At 41.5% G+C, this 15,134-nt stretch overlaps 1 protein-coding gene across 9 annotated transcripts in view; it reads left to right on the forward strand.

Annotated features, from left to right (window-relative positions):
- Window positions 1-15,134, forward strand: part of LOC106061977 (neuron navigator 3-like) — a 474,243-nt gene that overhangs the window by 295,292 nt on the left and 163,817 nt on the right. The window contains exon 1 of one of the 9 annotated variants that reach the window (XM_056032707.1): window positions 1,487-2,070. The exons of the other annotated variants lie outside the window; for them this stretch is intronic. Coding sequence (XP_055888682.1) covers window positions 2,058-2,070 — 13 coding nt within the window. The 5' untranslated portion in view covers window positions 1,487-2,057. Of the gene's footprint in view, window positions 1-1,486; window positions 2,071-15,134 lie in introns of those variants that run through there. 9 annotated transcript variants of the gene reach the window in all.

Consider the following 15,134-nt stretch of genomic DNA (forward strand, 5'->3'; position numbering starts at 1 on the left):
CGGAAGGATCGTTCGCTGAACAACCCCAAGCTTGTGTCTCGGCATTGGAATCTCCAGCCACCAGGGTTCTGACGTAGGTGTGGCCTTCTATGTCAAGCAGAAGTTCCGTCCTTTGATGGTTATAGACGTTCACGCATGTGAATTTCAAACCCCTTTTGTATACCTCCATCGTTAGCGTGTCGGTCCTCCTAAATCCTTTTGGGGTGGATTTCACTACACGAGCAAGTGGAGGATTCCTGACAAATGTGACTAACACCAGACATTTCTCGTAGGAGCATCGGAAGGCCGTAAACCCCAAGAGCAAGGGGACACAGCTTTTGGACGTGCCAGCTTCCTGAATCATCACCACATCGACCTCGTACTTAGCACATAGCTTTTCAATCTCTGGTCTCTTGCACCGGAGTTAGCTGTTCGCGTTCAGTTGTAATACCTTTAGCTGTTGGGTTGCACCAATTCCCTTTTCCTTGTCCCGTGGTGCTGTCATATTTGGTGGGGGGAGGGTCCCAACTCCCTCGTCTGTATTTGAGCATGTGCTCTTGGGTCGGTCGGGCCAGGGAGCCCCCCCCCCCCCGGGGACGCTGACCGCCCGCCAGACGCCCTGATCGAGTTCTTGGTGTGTCACTACCGGTAAGCTTAGTGGATTCTTAATGCTTTCGTCGATAGGTAGCACACTTTTCGACCATGGACCCAACAGCTACGTTGCATGGCCAGGGCCTCTTCGTCGAGTCTTGCCCAAGGCTCACGTTTCAATGATAATTTTGTACTAGTCATGATTTTGATAATTTCCCAAAGGGGGGAGGACTGGGTTGCATGTTTGACCTGGGGGTCTCACCAGTTAAGACATTGCTGCCTACCTAGAGCTCATGCTCTTGGCTAGCTTGTGCCCTCGTCGCACTGCCGCGCATACCAGGAGTGTATTTGGAGAGGTTGTCAGGGACCGTTATTCTCAGCGCCCGAAGGCCCGTCGTCGGTGTGGCGGCTTAATGCAATGCCGTTGTCTCCGGAAACAAACTTTCGAAATCCCACAACGCTTACTGAACGCGCCTTTCGTACCGGAGCATTCTGACCATTTTAATGCACGGGTTCCCTAACATTACCTGATCCATTCGATTGGCCAATGTGACCACGAACGAAGAATGGTCTTAGCCGATATCGCAATTCTCTCCTATATAAAGTGTTTCGGTTTAATGCAACTTACGTAAATGGTAATGAACTTCGACTAGGTAATAATTATATGAATACAAATTTTGGAAGGCGAACGCTAGCTTACAGCTACGATAAAGGCGGGTGCATTCTTTTTTCTCTTTCTTTAATAATTTTTGAAAAACTGCGCAGTATTTTCTGGTTTTCAAACGCGCACATTTCTTTCAGTTGGTAACTCAAGCGTTGACAAATAAGAATGAGTTTTTCAAGAAAGCCTGCACCCACGGCATTACCTCCCCTTTTCTAGTAAGATAACTTTACCGATAGCAAGGACCGGGTGCCTTAGAAACAAAACAATCACAGGCTCCCTAGTTCCCCCACTTCCCACCTCCACGCGGGCCACACACACCTATTGTAAAGTATCCAGCTCCCCACAGCACTGACACGCAGGCACGCACCGTCTTATCAAGTGAAGGCATGGTGGTCATTAATACTAGTGAAAAACGTTTTGGTTAGAGGTTAAAAAAAAATTAAAGGGAGAATAATCTCGCATTGCTTCCGCGTGTTTAGTATACATGTCTTGCTCTAGTGTGTCGACTACACATGACACACTAGCGTGCATAACTCAAGGGACCTTTCAAAAACAAGACAACATACTTCAGTAGCTTGCTTGTAAGAATGAAGCCCTTGATGGCGGTAAATACAGAGTGGATTTGTCTACATCTCCTCTAGCATTGAATAAAATAAAACTCACCGCGAGATAGTGAATAGGTAGCGAACTTGGTGACTCTGTGATGTAACACAGATACGCGCCAATGGAGATTTAGCAGAGGGATACACTTTATGTTTGAATACACTGGAAGACTTTCTAATATTCATACCCACGGATTACCTGGAGAGTTAAAAGGTCAAGGATGAGGTTAAGCAGTACGTACGTTTTTTTCCCCCTTTTATTTTCATCTAGTTTTTATGTAACATGTGACACTATTTTCTCGTCTAGTATTTTATTATATGTTTGGTTTTGATGTATTCCCCCCCCCCCCCATTTTTTTAAAATTATTCGAAATTGAGCACAAAGGTATAAGAAAGACAGTGAATTTCCAATACAAGAGAAATACAATAACAAATTCTTAATACAGATGTAAGGGAATTACATCAGAAATAATTTGAATGTTTATTTTTTTAATCCACTGGCCCTGTCGATTAATAGAAGAGACTTTAAACGTCGAAAAGAAAGAAAGAAAGAAAAGATAAAGATCTGGATGAGAGATTCTGTCATTGTTAAAGTTTAAGTCTTCTGTCAGAATTGTGCGTTTTTTTTTTGTTTTAAATAAGATAGCATAGCTGTCTGGTCGTGTCGTATGCGCTCTGGACTGTCGTTTGGTCTCCCCGCCTTCCTGTACGAGGTATCTGCCAGGATGTAATAGTTTGTAGCCACGGAACACGTAAAACAGCACTAAGGAAGAGCAAGAGCCTACGTCCTGTCTTACAAGACATCTGGTGAAGCAATAGTCTCCTGTCTTACAAGACATCTGGTGAGGCAATAACCTACGTCCTGTCTTACAAGACATATGGTGAGGCAATAGTCTCCTGTCTTACAAGACATCTGGTGAGGCAATAGTCTCCTGTCTTAAAAGACATCTGGTGAGGCAATAACCTACGTCCTGTATTACAAGACATCTGGTGAGGCAAAAACCTACGTCCTATCTTACAAGACATCTGGTGAGGCAATAGCCTACGTCCTGTCTTACAAGACATCTGGTGAGACAATAACCTACGTCCTGTCTTACAAGACATCTGGTGAGGCAATAGCCTACGTCCCGTCTTACAAGACATCTGGTAAGGCAATAGCCTACGTCCTATCTTACAAGACATCTGGTGAGACAATAGCCTACGTCCCGTCTTACAAGACATCTGGTAAGGCAATAGCCTAAGTCCTATCTTACAAGACATCTGGTGAGGCAATAGCCTACGTCCTATCTTACAAGACATCTGGTAAGGCAATAGCCTAAGTACTATCTTACAAGACATCTGGTAAGGCAATAGCCTAAGTCCTATCTTACAAGACATCTGGTGAGGTAATAGCCTAAGTCCTATCTTACAAGACATCTGGTAAGGCAATAGCCTACGTCCTGTCTTACAAGACATCTGGTGAGACAATAACCTACGTCCTGTCTTACAAGACATCTGGTGAGGCAATAGCCTACGTCCCGTCTTACAAGACATCTGGTGAGGCAATAGCCTACGTCCCGTCTTACAAGACATCTGGTGAGGCAATAGCCTACGTCCCGTCTTACAAGACATCTGGTGAGGCAATAGCCTACGTCCCGTCTTACAAGACATCTGGTGAGGCAATAGCCTACGTCCTATCTTACAAGACATCTGGTGAAGCAATAGCCTACGTCCTGTCTTACAAGACATCTGGTGAGGCAATAGCCTACGTCCCGTCTTACAAGACATCTGGTGAGGCAATAGCCTACGTCCTATCTTACAAGACATCTGGTAAGGCAATAGCCTAAGTCCTATCTTACAAGACATCTGGTGAGGCAATAGCCTACGTCCTATCTTACAAGACATTTGGTAAGGCAATAGCCTAAGTCCTATCTTACAAGACATCTGGTGAGGCAATAGCCTAAGTCCTATCTTACAAGACATCTGGTGAGGCAATAGCCTACGTCCTATCTTACAAGACATCTGGTAAGGCAATAGCCTAAGTCCTATCTTACAAGACATCTGGTGAGGCAATAGCCTAAGTCCTATCTTACAAGACATCTGGTAAGGCAATAGCCTAAGTCCTATCTTACAAGACATCTGGTGAGAAAAAAACCTACGTCCTGTCTTACAAGACATCTGGTGAGGCAATAGCCTACGTCCCGTCTTACAAGACATCTGGTAAGGCAATAGCCTACGTCCTATCTTACAAGACATCTGGTGAGGCAATAGCCTACGTCCTATCTTACAACACATCTGGTGAGGCAATAGCCTACGTCCTATCTTACAAGACACCTGGTAAGGCAATAGCCTAAGTCCTATCTTACAAGACATCTGGTAAGGCAATAGCCTAAGTCCTATCTTACAAGACATCTGATGAGGTAATAGCCTAAGTCCTATCTTACAAGACATCTGGTAAGGCAAAAGCCTAAGTCCTATCTTACAAGACATCAGGTGAGGTAATAGCCTAAGTCCTATCTTACAAGACATCTGGTGAGGCAATAGCCTAAGTCCTATCTTACAAGACATCTGGTGAGGCAATAGCCTAAGTCCTATCTTACAAGACATCTGGTGAGGCAATAGCCTAAGTCCTATCTTACAAGACATCTGGTAAGGCAAAAGCCTAAGTCCTATCTTACAAGACATCTGGTGAGGTAATAGCCTAAGTCCTATCTTACAAGACATCTGGTGAGGCAATAGCCTACGTCCTGTCTTACGAGACATCTGGTGAAGCAATAGTCTACGTCCTGTCTTACAAGACATCTGGTGAAGCAATAGTCTACGTCCTGTCTTACAAGACATCTGGTGAAGCAATAGTCTACGTCCTGTCTTACGAGACATCTGGTGAGGCAATAGTCTACGTCCTGTCTTACAAGACATCTGGTGAAGCAATAGCCTACGTCCTGTCTTACAAGACATCTGGTGAAGCAATAGTCTACCTCCTGTCTTACAAGACATCTGGTGAGGCAATAGCCTACGTCCCGTCTTACAAGACATCTGGTGAGGCAATAGCCTACGTCCTATCTTACAAGACATCTGGTAAGGCAATAGCCTACGTCCTATCTTACAAGACATCTGGTGAGGCAATAGCCTACGTCCTATCTTACAAGACATCTGGTGAAGCAATAGCCTACGTCCTGTCTTACAAGACATCTGGTGAGACAATAGCCTACGTCCCGTCTTACAAGACATCTGGTAAGGCAATAGCCTAAGTCCTATCTTACAAGACATCTGGTGAGGCAATACCCTACGTCCTATCTTACAAGACATCTGGTAAGGCAATAGCCTAAGTACTATCTTACAAGACATCTGGTAAGGCAATAGCTTAAGTCCTATCTTACAAGACATCTGGTGAGGTAATAGCCTAAGTCCTATCTTACAAGACATCTGGTAAGGCAATAGCCTACGTCCTGTCTTACAAGACATCTGGTGAGACAATAACCTACGTCCTGTCTTACAAGACATCTGGTGAGGCAATAGCCTACGTTCCGTCTTACAAGACATCTGGTGAGGCAATAGCCTACGTCCTATCTTACAAGACATCTGGTGAAGCAATAGCCTACGTCCTGTCTTACAAGACATCTGGTGAGGCAATAGCCTACGTCCCGTCTTACAAGACATCTGGTAAGGCAATAGCCTACGTCCTATCTTACAAGACATCTGGTGAGGTAATAGTCTAAGTCCTATCTTACAAGACACCTGGTGAGGCAATAGCCTACGTCCTATCTTACAAGACATCTGGTAAAGCAATAGCCTACGTCCTGTCTTACAAGACATCTGGTGAGGCAATAGCCTACGTCCCGTCTTACAAGACATCTGGTAAGGCAATAGCCTACGTCCTATCTTACAAGACATCTGGTAAGGCAATAGCCTAAGTCCTATCTTACAAGACATCTGGTAAGGCAAAAGCCTAAGTCCTATCTTACAAGACATCTGGTGAGAAAATAACCTACGTCCTGTCTTACAAGACATCTGGTGAAGCAATAGCCTACGTCCTGTCTTACAAGACATCTGGTGAGACAATAGCCTACGTCCCGTCTTAGAAGACATCTGGTAAGGCAATAGCCTAAGTCCTATCTTACAAGACATCTGGTGAGGCAATAGCCTACGTCGTATCTTACAAGACATCTGGTAAGGCAATAGCCTAAGTCCTATCTTACAAGACATCTGGTGAGGTAATAGCCTAAGTCCTATCTTACAAGACATCTGGTAAGGCAATAGCCTACGTCCTGTCTTACAAGACATCTGGTGAGACAATAACCTACGTCCTGTCTTACAAGACATCTGGTGAGGCAATAGCCTACGTCCCGTCTTACAAGACATCTGGTGAGGCAATAGCCTACGTCCCGTCTTACAAGACATCTGGTGAGGCAATAGCCTACGTCCTATCTTACAAGACATCTGGTGAAGCAATAGCCTACGTCCTGTCTTACAAGACATCTGGTGAGGCAATAGCCTACGTCCCGTCTTACAAGACATCTGGTGAGGCAATAGCCTACGTCCTATCTTACAAGACATCTGGTAAGGCAATAGCCTAAGTCCTATCTTACAAGACATCTGGTGAGGCAATAGCCTACGTCCTATCTTACAAGACATTTGGTAAGGCAATAGCCTAAGTCCTATCTTACAAGACATCTGGTGAGGCAATAGCCTAAGTCCTATCTTACAAGACATCTGGTGAGGCAATAGCCTACGTCCTATCTTACAAGACATCTGGTAAGGCAATAGCCTAAGTCCTATCTTACAAGACATCTGGTGAGGCAATAGCCTAAGTCCTATCTTACAAGACATTTGGTAAGGCAATAGCCTAAGTCCTATCTTACAAGACATCTGGTGAGAAAATAACCTACGTCCTGTCTTACAAGACATCTGGTGAGGCAATAGCCTACGTCCCGTCTTACAAGACATCTGGTAAGGCAATAGCCTACGTCCTATCTTATAAGACATCTGGTAAGGCAATAGCCTACGTCCTGTCTTACAAGACATCTGGTAAGGCAATAGCCTAAGTCCTATCTTACAAGACATCTGGTGAGAAAATAAGATACGTCCTGTCTTACAAGACATCTGGTGAGGCAATAGCCTACGTCCCGTCTTACAAGACATCTGGTAAGGCAATAGCCTAAGTCCTATCTTACAAGACATCTGGTGAGAAAATAACCTACGTCCTGTCTTACAAGACATCTGGTGAGGCAATAGCCTACGTCCTATCTTACAAGACATCTGGTGAGGTAATAGCCTAAGTCCTATCTTATAAGACATCTGGTAAGGCAATAGCCTACGTCCTGTCTTACAAGACATCTGGTGAGACAATAACCTACGTCCTGTCTTACAAGACATCTGGTGAGGCAATAGCCTACGTTCCGTCTTACAAGACATCTGGTGAGGCAATAGCCTACGTCCTATCTTACAAGACATCTGGTGAAGCAATAGCCTACGTCCTGTCTTACAAGACATCTGGTGAGGCAATAGCCTACGTCCCGTCTTACAAGACATCTGGTAAGGCAATAGCCTACGTCCTATCTTACAAGACATCTGGTGAGGTAATAGTCTAAGTCCTATCTTACAAGACACCTGGTGAGGCAATAGCCTACGTCCTATCTTACAAGACATCTGGTGAGGCAATAGCCTACGTCCTATCTTACAAGACATCTGGTGAAGCAATAGCCTACGTCCTGTCTTACAAGACATCTGGTGAGGCAATAGCCTACGTCCCGTCTTACAAGACATCTGGTAAGGCAATAGCCTACGTCCTATCTTACAAGACATCTGGTAAGGCAATAGCCTAAGTCCTATCTTACAAGACATCTGGTAAGGCAATAGCCTAAGTCCTATCTTACAAGACATCTGGTGAGAAAATAAGATACGTCCTGTCTTACAAGACATCTGGTGAGGCAATAGCCTACGTCCCGTCTTACAAGACATCTGGTAAGGCAATAGCCTACGTCCTATCTTACAAGACATCTGGTGAGGCAATAGCCTATGTCCTATCTTACAAGACATCTGGTGAGGCAATAGCCTACGTCCTATCTTAGAAGACATCTGGTGAGGCAATAGCCTACGTCCTATCTTACAAGACACCTGGTAATGCAATAGCCTACGTCCTATCTTACAAGACATCTGGTGAGACAATAGCCTACGTCCTATCTTACAAGACACCTGGTAAGGCAATAGCCTACGTCCTATCTTACAAGACATCTGGTGAGGCAATATCCTAAGTCCTATCTTACAAGACATCTGGTAAGGCAATAGCCTAAGTCCTATCTTACAAGACATCTGGTGAGGTAATAGCCTAAGTCCTATCTTACAAGACATCTGGTGAGGTAATAGCCTAAGTCCTATCTTACAAGACACCTGGTGAGGCAATAGCCTAAGTCCTATCTTACAAGACATCTGGTAAGGCAATAGCCTAAGTCCTATCTTACAAGACATCTGGTAAGGCAATAGCCTACGTCCCGTCTTACAAGACATCTGGTAAGGCAATAGCCTACGTCCTGTCTTACGAGACATGTGGTGAAGCAATAGTCTACGTCCTGTCTTACAAGACATCTGGTGAAGCAATAGTCTACGTCCTGTCTTACAAGACATCTGGTGAAGCAATAGTCTACGTCCTGTCTTACGAGACATCTGGTGAGGCAATAGTCTACGTCCTGTCTTACAAGACATCTGGTGAAGCAATAGCCTACGTCCTGTCTTACAAGACATCTGGTGAAGCAATAGTCTACCTCCTGTCTTACAAGACATCTGATGAAGCAATAGTCTACCTCCTGTCTTACAAGACATCTGGTGAAGCAATAGTCTACCTCCTGTCTTACAAGACAATCTTGTGAAGCAATAGTCTACGTTCTGTCTCAAAGACATCTGGTGAGACACGCCGATGACAAATTACACAACATTCTGTGAATCCACCAACATTTTCAAAACTTCACTATATACTTTAAATGTCAGCACATTCAACACACGACAAGAATATTTGACAATATGTTACTATCCAGGGAACGAGTTGTCGGCGATCCATTTGTCGTGTGAACCAAATGTCTGGTGAACGAATTGTCGTTAATGATTTGTTAGTGAACGAATTCTCGTTAACGATTTGTTGGTGATAGAATTATCGTAAACGATTTGTTGGTGAACTAATTGTCGTAAACGATTTGTCGGTGAACGAATAGTCGTTAACGATTTGTTAGTGAAAGAATTGTCGTAAACGATTTGTTGGTGAACTAATTGTCGTAAACGATTTGTCGGTGAACGAATGGTCGTAAACGATTTGTTGGTGAAAGAATTGTCGTAAACGATTTGTCGGTGAACGATTTTATTTGTTCCCAAAAGGCAGATGATGGAGAGTTCCAATGGTATGTGAGACAAGGTATAGTGACGTCAACAGGAAGTCAACATACTTTGCAGCCAGACCACTCTTTGTAGCAGGCCTGACCTAAGGGTATTTTTACACCCAATGACTCGTTGCCATTTTTTCACTCATCCCTCTTTAGTGTTCTCAAAACAAAGTGTTTGAACTGAAACAAAATACGATGACGTCACAAAGCCTCACATTTTAGGAAGTCGGATATTTGTGTCTAGTAGAGTTTTATAGGTTTGAAACATTCTTTTAGAAAGAAAGTCCTAGTTCAAACCTTCTGCAGGGTGGCACAGGATGGAAGCGTGCTAGATTCGAATTAGGGACCATGGAGACAGCACTCGGAGTTGCATATCACGTGACCAAGCAGTCGTACTTGAAGCTTGATTATAGATAGCAAAGCTTTACAAAGCTGCACTATAAGTAGACAATGGCGATTATTATTGATTTATCTCATATTTATTTGCAGGGTTTTTCTGTTGTGTCGTCATTTCATAAAGATAAATATTGCATGTAGCTAAAGTCTGAAAGAGTCGACATCGGTGCCCCAGTGACATCCTCACCTCTCTAAAACTGTTTACGCGATAGAAGACAGTACCTTACCAATAAGCTATTCATAGTGCAAACGCAACTGCTGGACGGCTATAAATCACGTGACCTATGACGAGACTGTATCGGGTTCATTCCACCTCGAGCGTGTTGTTTTTGGTGTGTCCACTAGTCGAGATGACCTCTCGTAGGGTGACCTGAAACGTCAGTGCGACGTCTACACACATAAGATAACGCGTCAAAGAAAATGTGTCCTGTATGTCCTCGCATTCAGACCGTCTGACCAAAGTTGATGACACCCCTACCTATGACCCACTTGTCCCTCTGGATTTCGTTAGATTGTCTCATGTAGTTATGTACACTGGACTCTTAACAGGCACCGAAAGTCAAGGCGATATATATATATATATATAAATGTATGCATAATAGGTTTTTGGAAGAGCTTGGGTTTCTCTTTCAATCCATCTTGTTCGCTAACCCCTTTTCCCAATCTCTCTCTCTCTCTCTCTCTCTCTCTCTCTCTCTCTCTCTCTCTCACACACACACACACACACTTACATTGACAGAAAAATAAATTAAAATTAAATGAGATGGAGAGGGGGGGGGGAGAGGGAGACGTGAAAGGTTGGAGGTTGTTCCATCGTAATAGTGTCTAGGGTTAAAGGTCTGCCTCTCATTTGAATGTCTTCACGAGGCAGTCATTTATTTGTACCTTTGCTAGGGCTGGTTGTGTGCCCCTTTAGAAAGTCAAATAAATAGCAGACCAGTGAAAGGAAACCTTTTGATTACATTCGTGAAAAGAAAAACAAAACTCAATGTATTGAACATGAAACTTACGAAATCTGCAGGTATAGTTGATATGATATGCTGCTATAGTGGATGAAATGTGCAGGTATAGTTGATATGATATGCTGCTATAGTGGATGAAATGTGCAGGTATAGTTGATATGATATGCTGCTATAGTGGATGAAATGTGCAGGTATAGTTGATATGATATGCTGCTATAGTGGATGAAATGTGCAGGTATAGTTGATATACTATGCTGCTATAGTGGATGAAATCTGCAGGTATAGTTGATATGATATGCTGCTATAGTGGATGAAATGTGCAGGTATAGTTGATATGATATGCTGCTTTAGTGGATGAAATGTGCAGGTATAGTTGATATACTATGCTGCTATACTGGATGAAATGTGCAGGTATAGTTGATATGATATGCTGCTATACTGGATGAAATGTGCAGGTATAGTTGATATGATATGCTGCTATACTGGATGAAATGTGCAGGTATAGTTGATATACTATGCTGCTATACTGGATGAAATGTGCAGGTATAGTTGATATGATATGCTGCTATACTGGATGAAATGTGCAGGTATAGTTGATATGATATGCTGCTATACTGGATGAAATGTGCAGGTATAGTTGATATACTATGCTGCTATAGTGGATGAAATGGGCAGGTATATTTGATATAATATGCTGCTATAGTGGATGAAATCTGCAGGTATAGTTGATATGATATGCTGCTATACTGGATGAAATGTGCAGGTATAGTTGATATACTATGCTGCTATAGTGGATGAAATGGGCAGGTATAGTTGATATAATATGCTGCTATAGTGGATGAAATCTGCAGGTACAGGGACATCGTTACTTATGAAATATATGGGTATTACTAATGAACAAGATAAAGGCACATTCCTCGTCCCATATGCTAGGACAAATTCGAACAAATGCTCCTTCTTCACTAGTGCTATTAGGGCATGGAATGGGTTGCCTGAGCTAGCCAGGAAAACCAGTGACTTGGCAGAATTTAAGTCATTGGTTAACATGCATGAGTAGATGAATGACTCGTAGAACGTAATCATCTTCTTTTTTGAAGTAACGTCTGTATTATATAATAAGATAACAAGAGCAGTGTATATGTTCGGAGCTACTCTATGTTCCTACCTACACTGTCTAACTGACCTAATGATGTTTATGTGTAAGTAACACTTGGCTAGCCACGGACTAGTGAGTTTTCAATATGCAAATATTTTTTTTTTACAAGTAGGCATCAACAGAAGCGATTGACAAGAACAATACAAACAACAACAACAGCATCATTGCTTTTTTTCTTCATTTTAAAATTCTGACTTTCCTCCCAGTGCATCCGAAGGACAGCCTACTCGGTACTCTTCTCTCCCCCCCCCCCCCCTCCTTTATTTCATGAAGCTCTCTTGCATAACGTCAGAACCTGTTACCTCAAATCATCTCTCCATAATTTGTCAATAGATTCAGAAACCTTAGACTCTAGACTTTGTTATGCTCTGACTCTAGACTTTCAATGGCATTGAACTTCAATAGTTTTTATATAAAGATTTCTTTCATTCATCGCTAGGAGCTCAATCAAGTACGTTTTTTTTTTTGGCCTATTCAATCATTTTGATTTTGTAACTAAAATTGGTTTGTAAATACATGTTTCTATCAGAGTGTTTTGATATATATAAAGCATGGCTGTTAGGAACGTAGCTGGTCAAAGTTTAAAGCCGTCATGCTTCATGGCTTCTTACTGCCATACAGAGCGCGCAGTTTATCATCATTTGTGTAATATGATTGCGCAATACACATCACATGTAGTCTAGGGTCTGTAATATTCCCTAACTGAAAATCAAATTCTTTTAGAAACTTTTTGTTATTTAACAATAATTAATGAAAGATAAACATGTTGCTTTTTTTTCTTGCATAGAGACATAAATTTAAAAAAAGGAATTATTAAAAACATAACTTTTTTTTTCGGAATACGACAGCTTCAGCCTGTAACGAATATTTTAATCTTCTTCAATTGTCTTGCCATCTATATCTATCTTCAAATACAAAATATACGGAAGTACGCCGATACGTGGTAAATTAATGTCAAATTATTATTATTACTATTATTATTATTATCATTATTATTATTATTATGTTAGAAATGAACGAGTAGTCATTCTCTGGCGCTGCCAGGGTCGAGTTTCGCTAAAGAGAAACAAAATTCATCGTAGTCCCTTTAACAGTTTCTACTGAGGAATTTTCTGGTGATGTGGCAGGTCTGCAGCAGTACCGCCCTCTGACAGGCAACGAGGATGTTCCTAGGAATGTTAAGGGCCTTGAAGGTGTCTGTGAGGTCAGTTGTTATTATCCCCTCGGTTGATATAACAATGGGATGATTATCCTTCTGGAACTATGTCTGATGATTCAAACTCCACCTTATACTTATTTAAATGAAGAAGCGGAATAGAAATCCTTTTAACAAAATAAAATGCTTTTATTCCTCAACTTGGTATCACAAACATATTGAACACATACTTTACCAAAACAAAATACAATATCATGTAGACACAATAAACATATCTAAATAACACAGCGACCTCTATAGTTGCCATTCCCTGTTTATATCTGCTCAAATATAACTGGAAATCTATTTTTAGTACTCTAGACTTTTCTGTCTTAAACGAGTACACCGTATGTACTCGAAGATAATGTTTGGTAAAACAACTCTTGTCGAGTTCATTTTTCTTTAAATGACTTATTTATTGAAACCGTGAGACCTTTTCGCGTGCATTACGTGTCAATTATTATTGATATGTTAATATAGCTTTTGGTTATACTAAATCTGATAGGAGACTGATGGGGTAAATACTTAGATTCCGCAAGAAGTAAGTCACACTAATGTGAATGATGTAAATTAAACTATAATCAATTGGAGAAAATGCTTACAGGCTCTAATCACTTACAACAGGTGAGAGGTCAGGGTTAGGTAATGGGCTACAGCTTACAGAACAAATGTAATTATCAGTCACTTAATCCTATGGTTAAACATGCCATGTCACTTAGAGATACGAGTCTAATGACACTGGTGTCTGCAGCCGCGGCCCTCATCGTAATTACACTGTACTATAGTTTGTGTGTCACGGATGAGTTGACATCAGCACATCTTACTCACACGACGACCAAGGTGTGTGTGTGTGTGTGTGTGTGGCATTGTCTGTGCTATGCAAATGAGCCAGCTGTGAATGTCTGTGTTGAGCATTGCCGTTATACTATATAACTTCATTTATTGCTATACGAGTTGTCGTTCTTTCGTCTCTTTTCGTATTTGTTTCGGATACTCTATGACAAGTAGTGGAGAGTTTTTTTTATTCTTTTTTCTCTCAAGAAAACATGGAATACTCATTTTAGAATAGTATTTTGTAATCTTTTTATTTAGCTGACATACTGTGGCTTAACAAGCTCGTACACTGTTATCGTATTAATATTTTTTATCGACTCAATTTTGTAAACTTTAACCCTGTGTGTATTAGATCAAGATCTATATTGATAATACCGCACAGTTGAATCATTCGTGTCTATATTATGTATCAGACCTATAGAAATATACTTTAAAAATTGTAAACTTATTTACAACTGTTGTAATGTAGGCCTACGATTTTAGATCTTTATTATGATTTTTACAAATATACATTGATTTTAATTAATTGTGAGCGATACTTCATTATTCTTTTATGTAGGATTTGTAATGTATGAAAACAAAAGCATATCATTTTGTTAAAGCCACACGTTGAAATCAGTGCTTACGAACATGGCTGCCTGGTAGTGTGTTATGCGCTCTGGAATGTCGTCCTGGTGGTCCTGGGTTCGAGGCGCGTTTGTCACCATCCCCTAACCGTCTTGCGGGTAGTTTGGGTTGGAATGTTATCATCTTCATTTCTGAAGGAACGTATGGAACATAGAAATCAACATTTGTAAAAAAAAAAAAAAAAAAACATCAACGCAGAAACGAGTATTCAAGTCGTGCTTGTTAATCAGAGATTTCATTATCCTCCTTCAGCCGTGAAACGACTAGTAAAGTTTCCCCTTTCAGACCTTGCGATCTATAGGGCAGATGATGTTAAGGTTATCTGTTTCTGTGGCCAACGGTTAACGATCAGGTTTATCATGTGGCCAGCACAACGACCAGCCGCCTAAAGTCACGTACCCATTAGAATTGGTTGAACTCAGGGGCGTCCTAAGAATCTCGAAAGTCGAAATCCCAGTCTTTACCAAGATTCGAACCCAGGACTCCAGGTTCGGAAGCCAAGCGCTTAAACCACTCGACCACCTATGGTGGAGTACTTATTTATGTGACTTGATCAGAGACGTAAGTTCATATAAATCACAAGCTGTTCTGGCTGATTCAGGCAACTCGTTCCATTCTCGTACTTACATCAACGAGAATTTTTCAAAGTTCAAAATATATGTTGCATTTTTTCTAGAATACAATGTTGTTGTTTTTTTACAACTAATTAGTCAAAGATCTACAATCTACCTAATGAATATATCTACATTTTATCGTGATGTCTAGCTTGTGCAGCGAAG

The sequence above is a fragment of the Biomphalaria glabrata genome, chromosome 6 (genome assembly GCF_947242115.1).
Source record: "Biomphalaria glabrata chromosome 6, xgBioGlab47.1, whole genome shotgun sequence".
Classification (NCBI taxonomy): domain Eukaryota; kingdom Metazoa; phylum Mollusca; class Gastropoda; family Planorbidae; genus Biomphalaria; species Biomphalaria glabrata.